We start from the raw sequence: 13,807 nt of genomic DNA, 5'->3' as shown, positions 1-13,807 counted from the left end.
GAAATACAATTATCATTTGTTAATTTAGTAATGGTACTAAAGATATATTTATATTATACAATACTAGGTATTTTTGTCTTTTTATACAGCAACCTATTATAATATTGATATTTAAAAATCTAAAAAGAAAATTAAAAATTAAAAGTCAACCATGGACAGAGGAATTATACTATTCAAATTAAATTTGCTCTGTTTAAAAATTTAAAAAAAAAAAAAAAAAAAAAAAGGAAAAGGGATTCAATTTCTGAGTGTAGAGACATTTGTATTTTGTAAATACTTTCCATCAAGTTGGGTGTGGATCACATCGACGGTTCAGATTCTCCCATCATCATCGCAAGGCATTTTCGCGGCATTAGTAGAACACTAGGAACCCTTACTTCCGGCAACGAGCGGCGCCGCCATGAGCCACCGCAAGCCACCCATTGCACTACTCCCTACGGAATCGTTTCAACTCGAATCCGGCCTCTCCCTCACGCCGCGGATCAAATTCAACCTAACAATTTACCGAGCCGACAAATCTGTATCTCCAGTCGATGAGTGGAAGCTTAAGAATTCGCTGATCGAGTATCTCAGGTCATGGCACTCGATCTCGGTTCCTGAAGAAGATATCAAGATTTTTAAGTACAGAGACCTGAAGAAGCGGAAGCGGGAAGATCCTGTGGCGCGTGGAAGCTTGGTCGTGCTGGATTTTACTTTCCTGTTGAAGAAATTGGGGATGAGCGGGGAGGAGGATGTGGAGAAGGAGTTTTTTAAGTGGAGGAAGGAGATTGTGGCGGCCATGGATGGAATGGAACTGAATTTGGAGGGCGTGAAGTTTAAGTTAGTCGGTGAGGTTTACGCAGGCGATGATTTTGCAAGGATGAGGAAAGAGTGGGAGGATATTGCAGCCTTCAGACCTAGAGGTCAGTCTTGTAAATGCTTCGTAGATTGAACTTGTAGAGAACTACGAAATCGAAGAAACCAACGAATGAGCTGAAATTCATGTTCTAATGGATTGATTTCATGGACTAAGAACTAAATATGAAGCCAAACTAGTTCATGCCAGTTTTGTAAATTCTTGGTGGAATAGGGCAGTGGAAGATCGAATTTTCTTGAAACAAGTTCACAAATGCAGAATGGAATCCACCATTGATGTTGTTGATTTGTTTTGCATTTGTTCCTGGCTTATTATATCATATTTTTATATATTAAATCGATATTGTGCTTTATCATTATAATTTTATGCTATACTGTGTTCTTATTAGTAATTTTCTTTTATGGTAACATAATTTATCGATGACTTTTGGTAGGATATCAAAGGGTTGATAAACAGGAGCCAGATACAATCATACTGAGGGGTGTTCCATCGAGGTGGTTTGCTGAGCCTCGTGTTTCTTCAAAACCTTCAATGCTCGTTACTCATACAATATTTTCAGTATTTGGAAAGATAAGGTGCGGTTGTAGTTATCTTTCGGTGGTTTGTTTGTCTGCCATATCGATGAATTTATTGAATACTGAAGAATTCTTTACACTTTTGTTCTTGATAATGTTATGCATTTCTTTTACACTGCTCATTTGTAGTATGCTGTTAAGTGGCTAAGATATTATCGATTGTAGTATTTGAATCTGATATATCCTGCATTATTTATAGATACACTAATGAAAGTAATAGCCATTTTTAGAAGCATGATCATGATGAAAGTAATAGCCATTTTTTAAGTTTAAGTTCTTGTAGGATTTTATTAATTCCTTGTTTCTATATCTATCTGTTCCATAGGTGTCTTGATGTTGGGGAGGACAATGATGCGGGTGAGGGAGAGGATGAAGATAATGAGAATCTAGTTTCAGGTCTTCACTGTAAGATTGTGGCTCAATTTGAAGATCACAAAGACTTCTGTAATGCCTTGAAGGTTTTATGTGGCCGCTCTTTAAATAAGGTACACAACCCCTTCTCTCTTTTGCTTATCTTTCTTCCCTTCTGAAAAAAAAAAAAGGGTAATGGCATGTCGGAGCATATTCTGCTTTTAATATGTTTCTTGATTTTCAGACATCATTTGAAAGTTTCAACTATGTATGATTCTTGATATTGAAGGCGTGTTTGGATGGGTTTGAATGTAAAATTGATTTTTAATATAATGTAACAAATAAAAAAATATGAGTTAGATGATCACAGCATTGCATGCAGAAGCAAATCAATATAACCATTGTTGTGTCTTGTATGAAAATGTCTTGCACCAAATTTCTTTGTGCCACTAAATAAGAACTGCTTTTCGATAATTATAACTATTGCAGCAAGGATCCCGGATGAGGGCTGATTATGAAGTGACTTGGGATAAGGATGGATCGTTTCGAAGTGGTAGGGGCCAAGCAGAACACATTAGAAGATGGACTCCGGCAACTGGGCCGGAAAATTACAGAAGTGGAGCATCTGTTCGCCCTTCACAAACACCACAATATAGCCCTGACGACTCCCGCAGAAAGCGATTCAGGGTATGAATAATTGTCCTCTTATCACTCAAATTGTTCACAACCCACTTATATGTTCTAGCTCTAATGTATTGCGCCAAGTATTGTTTGCTAATCCATGTCGGTAATTGCTCAAAAAGCCTTATAGTCAAGTAAAAGTTCGTCCACTGTTTCCATAAACTGCAGGATTGAAGAAAAGATCATACAAGTCACTGAAGATTCAAGAAAAGTGAAATTTGGAAACTTCATGGTGCCGAAATCTTGTCTCGACTCAAAGAACAGGTAGACGTTCGTTCATAAAATTTTCCATTTCCCCGGGTCTGACTGGGCAATCTTCTTGTCATTTTGCTGATAATCTGCCAAAAATTGTGCTGTTTTTTGTTGAATCCTTTGGATAAGCTGCTGCTTTATGATGGTTCATGTTTTCTTGTTCTTGATTGTGCAACTATGTTCTTATTGTATTAGGTTGTTGTGTAAGGGTAGTTTTGGAAAGTCAAAAAAGAATGTAAACGGGGCATTCCGAGAATCGAACTCGGGACCTCTCGCACCCGAAGCGAGAATCATACCACTAGACCAAATGCCCATTTGATATTCGTATTTATAATTTAAATATCTAATCTTAAAAAGTAGATGAAAATTATGTGAAGTTTTAAAAGGGGCATTCCGAGAATCGAACTCGGGACCTCTCGCACCCAAAGCGAGAATCATACCACTAGACCAAATGCCCACTTGTTGTTAATCTTTAATTAACATTATTTATTAACTATAATTATGATATAACTAAGTAAATAATCATGCATACAAAATTTGGTCACATATAGTGAAAAAAAGAATTTAATTTAATTAATTGGAGAATATATCAATATATATATATATATACATCGAGGTTGCAAGATTCCCTTTGGGGATATTTAATTAAATTAATAAATGTGGCCCTTATAAATTAAAAGTGTGTGGGAGCCATGGATTAATTGATTCAGTCTTTAAAGAATGTGTTATTTTGTCCTTTAATTTGAAAGTGAAATGACATTTACACACAAAACCACATAATAGACATCTTATATAAATTTACATATATATGATTGTCTGCACACGTGGAGATGTTTATCCTTTGGGATTTGAATTCAGTTGCTTGTCCATGGATTTATTTATTCATTTTTATAAAAATTAAATAAATTGCAAAATGATGTTATCTTGGAATGACTCTTGCCTGTGGCAGCATGCAATGCACGTGTATGCATCGTCATCATCACTTTGATCAATAATTGCTGCAGATTATTAGCTAGTAATCCAAAGGCATATTATAATATATTATATTATATAAAAGAAATATAATTATTGGGGGCAATCACAAGGCCAAAACCCCTCTTTTCTTTTCTTTAACAGAATGTGGACAAATACTTCCATCAGGATGGGACAACCTTTGACAAGAATATAAATGAATAATTTCTTCTTTTTTCAAAATATTTTATATGATAATAATAAAAAAAATATCATTAATTAAGAAAAATCACAAAAACATCGACATGTACACTCATAGTATAATCCTATAACTTCTAATCTTGATCTTGATATATCTTCTTGTTAATTTTTATCATTAATTAAGAAAAACCGCAAGAACATCAACATGTACACTCATAATATAATCCTATAACTTCTAATCTTGATCTTGATATATCTTCTTGTTAACTTTCTTAATTAGTTATTGTTGGATACCTGAATCTGATGTTTCGATGTTTGTTGTAACTTCACTGAATTGTATGGAAATTTCGTTAACCATTCAACGAGTGGGATTAGGGGCAATGTCCCAACTTGGAAGTTCAGAATTGGATCTATCTTTTTTTAGCCCAGACAGTTAAATTTGATTTGAATTATTATAAATCTGATTGTGTTCACATTCTGAAATTCTAATAAGATTCTTCTTATTCTCATCTCCTATGTGTACATAGCCAACATCTCACATAATTCTTTTTGTCAATTTTATTTTATTTTTATTATCTTTATTGAAAGTCTCGTTAACCAATCAGCAAGTGGGATTAGGGGCAACGTCCCAACTTGGAGATTCGGGAGGGCAACGTAGCCTCTAATTAGGTCTATTTTTTGAGTCCAGTCAGTTAAATTTGATTTGAATTATTATAAATATTTACTATGATGTAATTTTTTGATTGTGTTTACATTCTGAAATCCTAATAAGATTCTCTTATTTTTCTGTGTACATAGCCACCACCTTATGTAATTCTGTTTGTCATTTTTTTTTAATAATTATTTTTATTGGATTCTTCACAACAATAACGATTAAGAATTAAAATATAGGTATAGCTAGCTAGCTCAATTATTAGAGAGGTAATAGTACCATGAAAGTGTAAACCAGCACACAGCTGGGAGGGCTTGTCTTTTTCCTTGCATGTATATCTCTACTGTCATTCTCCAATTATACATACATATATATATATATATATATAAATATGTCTTAATTTCACATTCTGAGGGTAACAGAACTTCAATTCTTATTTGTAGGAATTCAATTCAATTATTGCATACTTTTTACATTCATAGGGATCACAAATTTAGTATATATGTACATATGTACCTGTGCTGTCTGTCACAATTAGTGGTGGGGAGGATGTCCCTTTTGGACTTTTCCACTTCTACTTCTACTACAATAAAAAAAATTAAATAAAATCTCGATGTGTTCTGGTTTTGTATGACACATATGGTTTGTTTAGTGTGATAGTTTGTACACTGCTAGATTCAGTCGAAAATTATTCTGAACGCACCTTAACGATAACGGTGACAGATTTTCACATTATAAAAAATATATTCCCTCCGTCTCATAATTAGGTATCTGTTTGTTTGTGCACGGAGTTTTAGAAATATTAATATTATATTGGGATGTATTACGAATAAAATATAAATGACTAAAATAACCTTATCAGAATTGTGTGATATAAATGTAATAACATTTATGTAATATATTGTAAGTTGTAAGGGTATTTGTAATATTAGGTAGATAATACAGTTACTAAAAAAATGGATACTTTGTTATGAGACGGACTAAAATGAAAAAAAATAGATAGTTTGTTATGAGACGAATGGAGTATATAACATCAAGAAGATGATACCTCTCAAGTTTTGTTGTGTGTAATGCTTAAGTGGGAACCAAGATTTCATTTCACTTTATGCTTATAACTTATTATACTCACTCCGTCCCAATACAATTGTCTTGTTTATCATTTTTGTTCGTCTCAAAATAATAGTCTCATTTTCATTAATAATCATATCGCTATAAAGCTACTCTTACTCTTTCATTATTATTACATAATTGCCACTATTTTTTACACTAATATATTCACAAGGGCAAAAAAGTTTATTTTTATCCGTATTTACTCACTACTAATATAATATTAATATTTTTTAAATCAAGTGCAAAACACAACTCAGACTGTAGTTTTGGAAACGGATGAAATATTACATTACCCCTGCCTCTTTCTATATCACCGCTCATTATTAGTTGCCCATATATATATATATATATTCTTGACCCAACACTGTCATGTCTTTATTTATTACACTTTATTTCTAAAGTATTTCTGTGTAATATACCGACAAGAAAATAGAGCCCTTGATTTTTTTTTTTTAAATTTATTTTTTAACCATAGATGAAGCTTCATGGAAGAGACTATAAGAGAGCAAAAATGGTTTAATCTTTTGTTTTTTTTTTTTTCAAGACTAGGTTTTTTACATTTATGATCTTAGGTTGTTCCCTACTGCAAAGCTGAAAGGACAAGAACAAATAACATATAAAAAATAAATTAAAAATAAAAAAAAAAAAAAAAAATGATAGCAAATAGATTATTATCTTATGGGATACAGACATGACAATGATGTCTTAATATTTTCATCTGCCATTTGGTGATAGTTCTGGAATCTTATTCCTTCAGCATTTCTACTCCTGCTTATCACTGCCTCTTTCTTCCCAGGAAACTCCCTGTGTGGATAAATAATAAATAAATAGATTGATATCAGGCTCTACAGTTTTATTTATTTTTTTAAAAATATTATCTTTCTGCCTACCTGACTTCCCTTTTGCAGTGACTTTAAAGAATCCAAATTGATTCTTTGTTATACAGTCATCCTGAAGATAGATTGAGTTTTAAGGTTGTAAGTATGGTGTAAAGGGTGATAGAATATGAAGGGAGCAATTAATTTTGAAAGTTTTTAAAAAATAAAAATTATTATTTGATTTGATGTTTTTGTAAAAAAAATATATCGATTCTTTGAAGAATGAATAGTACCTCAACATGTGCAGAGGAAAAGACCTGTGAGAAGCTTGAGAGATGATCCTGATGAGCTACATTGCCCTAAAATTAATAATTGAATCAAATTAAACAAAATTTCATTACACAACCCTCAATCAAGATTCCTTTTATTTTTTTCTTATTACAAAATTCAAACTTGCCTGTGATAATTGACAGATTGGTGAGCTGGCAGTGTCATCATCAAGGCAGCTCAAACTCTGCCTCTTCTTACACTTGATTAATCCTTCTTTAGTTCTACTCATCTTCTCCTGCTTGTTCTTCATTTTCTGATTCTCAAAGGCACAGTCTTGATTATGATGAAGATACTCTTGGAATTGCTGCGGCGGCGGCGGCCCCGACGACGCGTCCGAAACCATCGAAAGATCCTCATCATCATCATAATCATCGTCGATATACACTCCCTTTTCGTCGACAAATCCCCTGCTTCTACTATTATTATTGTTATAAGGATCTCCGCAATTTGAGAAATGATTGAGGTACCTCGTCCACCCCGATTCGCAGCCGCTGCTGCATTCGGAACCCGATAGGTTCATCAGACTGTATGTATTGTAAGAATTCAAGAATGGTTTTTTTTTTTTTTTTTTTCTTGTAAAGTAGGATTGATAATTCTTGAGGTTATGAGAAGACTTGGTGATGTGTATAGCCTCTTTTACCTTTATTTGCATCTATTTATAATGAGGATAGAAGGGAAAGAGTAGGGTGGGTGGGTGGGTGGGATGGGGGTGGGGGTGTTAAAGGGACATGAAGCCAAATGAATCACATTCAAATCATAGACTATATTTTGTCCTTTGGCTCTATCCTTTTCCCCCCAAAAATTATACATATCTCTTTCGAGAAGAATCAAACTTGCCAGTTGTCCCGGTCGATGTGGGCCGGAAAAGGCCCGGCGATCGACAAATTTCGGTATATGTTAGTGCTTCTTTACTAATCCGAACTTTTTTTTCATTTTTTTTTTTACTACCAGGTAAATATTGCAGAAATTAGTAAATCAAAAACTAAAAAGAACACTGTACTGGTAAGTTTTGGTATAAATTAAAGAGAATACATCAAGTATATGTAAAAGTGTAGGTCAAATTTTTAATTTCATATTACCTCTCTTACATTTCATAACACATCAGTAAAATCGTCTACCGTTAAATTACTTTATGGCCCTTAACTTAATGGATTTGTCGCCAAAATTTTCAAAGATTCGAATGAGGAACACAAATACGAATACGGACACGAACATAAGCACGAGCACAAACATGACCAAGAAACATAAAGAAGTGGTGAGGAAGAAGCTTTTGGTCAGGTTTAGACACAACAAGAATTAAGATAAAGTGGTAAGATTGTCCCCAAATAAAACTAGCTATTATTATTATTAATATTATTACATATGATTTGTAGGTAAGAGATTCATATCATTGGCCAACTAAAGTATACCTTTTGTTCTTTGTTGTCCTAACCTTTTTTGACTTTCCCAACACTTTCACTTGTTTAAAAGTGACATGTTTGCATTTCCCTACAATTAATTAAGTACTACTACTACTACTACTACCACCACTACTACTTTAAAATTAGCATGCTTTAGGTGTACATACCATACCTTAATATTTATTTAATTAATTAAATGTCCTTTTTTGTTATTGTTTATTCATTTATCTATTATTTATTTATTTATTTATTTACTTACATTAGAAATAAATGGTGTGAGGAGAACGACAAGAACGTGCACAAGCTACCCTTTTTGAAAAATTTTCTACAAGAGTTTTTTCACTAACTTTAATTTTTGTTTGTTAGTAGGTTTCTATCGACGTTTTCAACCTCGAAGGCTACCTAAATGGCCATTTGAAAATAGTAAAGAAAATTGTAAAGAAAATTTCACACCTTATGAACTCCACTAGTTTGAGATTTTTTTTAAATAAGTCCAAAAATAAATCCGTACGGACTCAGCTCAAAATAGACAATATTATATTATGCAAAATAAAAGTAAACTAAAATACTTCGAATCACAATAATTAAAAGCCTAGCTCAAAAGTGAATTTATGTATTTGATCATCAACTTCATATAATATATATTCCATTAGATTCATTGATAATTAGTTATAGGGGTTAACAAGCTCTAAGCGAATTCCGGATTTTATAAAGAAAAAGTTCCTTCATAAATCATCCAATTTTTTTGTTGTAATGAACACCAAAATGATATATGTATATATATATATATATAAATTTAATGTAAAATACGAAAACAAGAGCAAACACATATTTTAAATTTTCCTTGAAAAAAAAAAAAAGAAGAAGATATAGTAATAAAAGAAAGAAAGAAAGAAAGAAATGAGCAGAAGGTTGGATATGAAAATAGTTTCATGAAAATGGTGATGGGGCATATCATATATATACATCAATATGGTTAATGTGGTCCTATTCCCATTTGTCCTCATTTTCATTTAAATAAATAAATAAATAAATATAAATTGGTTGTTTAAATAAGAATCATCTATTTTTGAATCAAAACTGTTGGAATAAATAAAGATTGACAAACACAAACTAGATCCATAACTTAGAAAATTTGATTTTGATTTGATCTTTCGACAAATCGCAATTGGCAGTTCGAACAATTTGGGCAAGACATAATACATTCGTTCCCTTTTATTTTTTGTTTGAACTAATCTAGCACCACACGTCCAGCTGAGATGCAAACTTAAGTCTCATATTGTAAAATCAGATAAAATAAAAAAAGAAATAAAAAGAAAAAATTCACACCTAATAAGTCGTCTCATATATAATTCCCTTAATATGAGATCTTTTCGAAAAGTTCAAAAACAAATACATACAAGTTGGCGCAAAATAGACAATATCATGAGTTAACTTAGTTCTCACGTTTAGTTGGTGAAGTAGATTTGACTAGATGGAACTGGACATTGTTGCGATGCAAATTAAATCCTTAAAAAAATAGAAAAAAATAAAAGGAAAAATCCACACCTTATACCGTTTCACATATAACTTCACTAGTCCGATGCCTTTTAAAGAAAATAATAATAATAATAATAATAATATATATATATATATATTTTAACAACTCATTCTGCATTGAAATTGAAATAGAAATTAGGGTGTAGGGTATGCAATGCATGCAATAATAGAGAGAGATATCTTATGAGCAATAAATGTGAGAGTGGACCAAACAAAAATACACCACACAATACATATATATATATATATAGAGAGAGAGAGGGGGGGTTCCGGAGGAGCTTACTCATTTTGTGTTACAGATGACTCGCCTAGTGTAACTTGCTTTGTTAGATTTAATTTAAAAATTATTAAATTTCAATTGAAATTTATCCAAAACGTACCAAAAAATTACAGTTGCGAATTTCCACATTATATTAAAAAAAAAAAAAAAAAAAAGGTTGAGTTGACAGGCTATTTGTACCCAAGTGCTTGTTTCCTCACTTATATGCAATTCAATATCATTACACACACATACACACACGTGTCTCTCTGTATTATTTATTTATTTATTTATTTTCTTTTTAATTTGTTGTTTATATATATATATATACTTGTTTTCCAGCTATTTACCATATATCACTTAATTTTGGAAAACAAAAAAAAGTACACACACTCCGGATCCAATGTAAATTATTTAAAATGTATTTTTTTAAAGTTTATAATTATTATTTAAAAAAAAATAAAATAAAATAGAATAATTATTTGAATGTATTTTTTATAAGATAAAAAGAATATATATATATTTTTTATAAAGAATCATAATGACAAAATGAACTAAACTTTGAAAGAACAAAACATTTTTAATAAGAATTTGTTTAAGGTAATAAAATTGAAAATAAATTAAAATTTTGAATGACAATTATTATACTAATAAACAAGTAATACACACACAAGTAAACAAAAAACTTAGTTCATGTTCCTTTGAATTTGGATTGCAAAATTTTGGTTTATATTTTATATTTAAATAATATTTAATATTACAAATTGTTAAAGAAAAAAAGAAATATATATATACATTGGAAACAAAGAGTCCCAATAATAATAATTTTTTTATATTATATTAAAAATTAATTTTATATTCAAAACATCCAACTTTTATCTATATTATATCTAACAACTATTCAAATTTAAAATTTTACAATTTAAAATCCAAACCCCAAACAAACAAGACTTTTTGCCAAATAAACACATTATACCAATAAAGTTGCCATTAGATTTAAAAAAAAAAAAAAAAATTCAAAATTGAAATATTTTATACCACACAATCATATAGCTACATTATTTGATTACAAATTTTAATATAATAACAACCAAGATTATATATAATAATTTTATATTCTTTTCTAATTCCACTATATATATATATATATATGAAAAAATAGTGTTTCTTTAGCAAAAGTTTCTAAATCTTACTATTTAAATTCCATATATTTATTTTATTTTTTTTTTATAAAATATCATATTAAATATTATTTAAATAAAATAATTAAATCAAGTCTTATCGATTCAAACCCAAAAAGACACACAAGCATGCATGCATGGACGTTGAAATTTGAAACCTTTGGAAGGATATTTTATTGCAAGTTGGAATTAGAATAAGGTACTTATTTATTTATCGATTTATCATCATCATCCTCATTATTTATTATTATTATTATTTTTATTTTATTTTATTTTATTTTATTTTATATTTATTTATTTATTATTATTGGAGTGTCACTTTCAAACAGTGAAAATAAAAAACAGTGAAATGTAAGGCAGCCAAAATGCCATCCATTTATGGGATTGTACTGTCTTCCTTCTTCATTGGCCTTTATGGTGTTAATTATGACACTTTTTGGCATTGGTTGTTTTCAATATCAATAATTAAATCAAAATAATATACATATTATAATTAACATTAAATAATATAAAAATTTGGCATTATACGATATTATATTAATGATTTGAAATGATATTTTATGATAAAAAACAATATTATTCTCATAAAAAAATTATAAAAATTAAATAGTAAAAAAATAAATATGTTATAATAAATTAGCTAGCACCTTACAAAAATTTCAAAAGGCCATCCATTTTGAAGTCACCGTAGACCAAGCATGTTTAATACTTCTTGACACGTAGATTTAAAAAAATAAATATTTTATTCAAAAATAATAAAAGTAAAAAAGTAATTGAGGTAATTTTTAAAAATTAGAGTTTGTTTCTTTAGCCCAAATTTGGGTATTTTTACTGGGCAAATAGCAACAGTTTGGGGAACAAAGTCCGAAAAGGTTTCCTCCCTTTTTTTTAAAAAATAAGATAATAAAAGTTTTAAAATTATAAATATAAAAAAATTATAATAATTATAATTGAATAAAATATATACAATATATAAATTATTTTGTAGAGAATAAATTTTTTTGTAATATAAATTTATAAACATATATGTATATTTATATATTTTATACAAATTAATACACATTTATATTAATATGGGTCTGTTGTCCACAATTTGGCCGACCCAGATGCAACAAATTTGACTTTATTTTTTTATTTTTATTTTTTAAAATTAAAATATATGTGTGTTTCTTTTGGTTGAGTTAGAGAAATTTTAGTTTTACTTTGGTATTAAAATAATATTTGATGTAATGTTTTGTGAGAGGAAAAAATATTTTTTTATTGGGTACAATATTAAAACGCATAGTCCAAATAGTAAAATTTGAAAAAATTGGGGTAAAGAAACATATTTAATATAATTATAAGGGAAAAAAAATATATACAATATATATATATGTTGGGTATAATATAAATTCATAATCAAATCATACAATATAAATTTTATCAATTAAATTTAATACATATTTATATTATTTTATTCATTATCCATCAAATCAATACACATCAAAACTCCCAAAATTCCAACCAAACCCAAATATAAAAGAAACAACAAAATTCAAACTCATCCCAAAATTCAAATAAAAATCAAACTCAAACCCAAATTTCCCCAAACCTCCCTAAAGAAACACACCTTAAGTTAAAAGTTAAAGAAATGAAAAGAAAGAATATGATAAAGTTAGTGGCCAAGTCTGTGTTGAATCAAGGATAATGATAATTTATTGAGTTTGTCAAAATCAGTAATGAGATAAATTTAGGGTCTCTTTATTCGGGGGTTTGGATTTTGAAGTGGAATTTGAATAGTAAAAATCTTGAATTTGAATAGTTATATGATGTGATATAAATATGTATTGATGTAATATTTTGAATGTAAAATTAATTTTTAATATAATATAAAAAATAAAAAATAAGTGTTTGATTTGATATTTTTTTTTAAAAAAAGAGATGAATAATGTATTTGGGGAGAATCCCCAAACAAACACATCCTTAGTGGACATACTAGAAAAAAAAAAAAATTGACGACGAAGAGAAGAGAGTAATGAAAAAGTTCTATCTACTCATGTTTTATTTTATTTTTTTAAAAGTACTTTGTGCTATTCACTTTTTTTTTTTTTTTTAAAAGTATTATAATTTAAATTTTATTTATTATGTAAGATATTATATAATTTTATTAAAATATTAAATATCTATTTATGTTGTATTAAATATATATTTTTAGTCGTATAAAAATTCAGAAACAATTTTAATACTTTCTTCGTCTCACAATTATGTATCTATCTGTTTTTTGCACGTAATTTTAAAAATATTAGTATTATATTAAAATATAATAAGAATAATAAAGAGAATGACTAAAATAACCTTATTAGTATTGTGTGATATAAAAGTAATGACATGTGTGTAATATATTGTAAATTGTAAGGGTATTTGTAATATTAGATAGATAGTACAGTTATTAAAAAAATAAATATTTTATTATGAGATAAATTAAAATAAAAAAGTTTATTATGAGACGGAAGAAGTATATATTTTTTTCCTTAATTTTATTTATTTTTTTTAAAAAGGTACCCTTTTAGAGTATGTGTGTGCATGGAATTAATTGTGAATAATAATTATAATAATAATAATAATAATAATAATAATTGGGTGTATTTATGTTTGTTTCTGTTTGTCTGTAG

The 13,807-nt window shown here is 29.0% G+C and overlaps 2 protein-coding genes and 2 non-coding genes across 4 annotated transcripts; 1 reads left to right on the top strand and 3 right to left on the bottom strand.

Moving 5' to 3' along the window:
* Positions 1-278: 278 nt before the first annotated feature.
* Positions 279-3,012, top strand: LOC127265140 (uncharacterized). The gene is made up of 5 exons (XM_051294821.1): positions 279-902; positions 1,290-1,431; positions 1,757-1,916; positions 2,272-2,469; positions 2,632-3,012. The coding sequence occupies exons 1-5, from the start codon at positions 401-403 to the stop codon at positions 2,635-2,637; spliced, it is 1,008 nt and encodes a 335-aa protein (XP_051150778.1). The 5' UTR covers positions 279-400; the 3' UTR covers positions 2,638-3,012.
* On the bottom strand, positions 2,957-3,028 carry TRNAP-CGG (transfer RNA proline (anticodon CGG)). Its single transcript has one exon. It is a non-coding gene; the product is annotated as a tRNA-Pro (tRNA).
* A 72-nt stretch (positions 3,029-3,100) lies between these two features.
* TRNAP-UGG (transfer RNA proline (anticodon UGG)) lies at positions 3,101-3,172 on the bottom strand. Its single transcript has one exon. It is a non-coding gene; the product is annotated as a tRNA-Pro (tRNA).
* A 2,951-nt stretch (positions 3,173-6,123) lies between these two features.
* LOC127265297 (protein SOB FIVE-LIKE 5-like) lies at positions 6,124-7,412 on the bottom strand. Its single transcript, XM_051295036.1, has 4 exons — positions 6,905-7,412; positions 6,741-6,806; positions 6,520-6,580; positions 6,124-6,433 (listed from the first exon to the last, which is right to left on the bottom strand). The coding sequence occupies exons 1-4, from the start codon at positions 7,295-7,297 to the stop codon at positions 6,405-6,407; spliced, it is 549 nt and encodes a 182-aa protein (XP_051150993.1). The 5' UTR covers positions 7,298-7,412; the 3' UTR covers positions 6,124-6,404.
* Positions 7,413-13,807: the final 6,395 nt, after the last annotated feature.

The sequence above is a fragment of the Andrographis paniculata genome, unplaced genomic scaffold (assembly GCF_009805555.1).
Source record: "Andrographis paniculata isolate CXL003 unplaced genomic scaffold, ASM980555v1 Contig72END, whole genome shotgun sequence".
Taxonomy (NCBI): Eukaryota; Viridiplantae; Streptophyta; class Magnoliopsida; order Lamiales; family Acanthaceae; genus Andrographis; species Andrographis paniculata.
The sequence above is the reverse complement of the archived record's forward strand: the minus strand, read 5'-3'. Positions and strand labels throughout refer to the sequence as shown.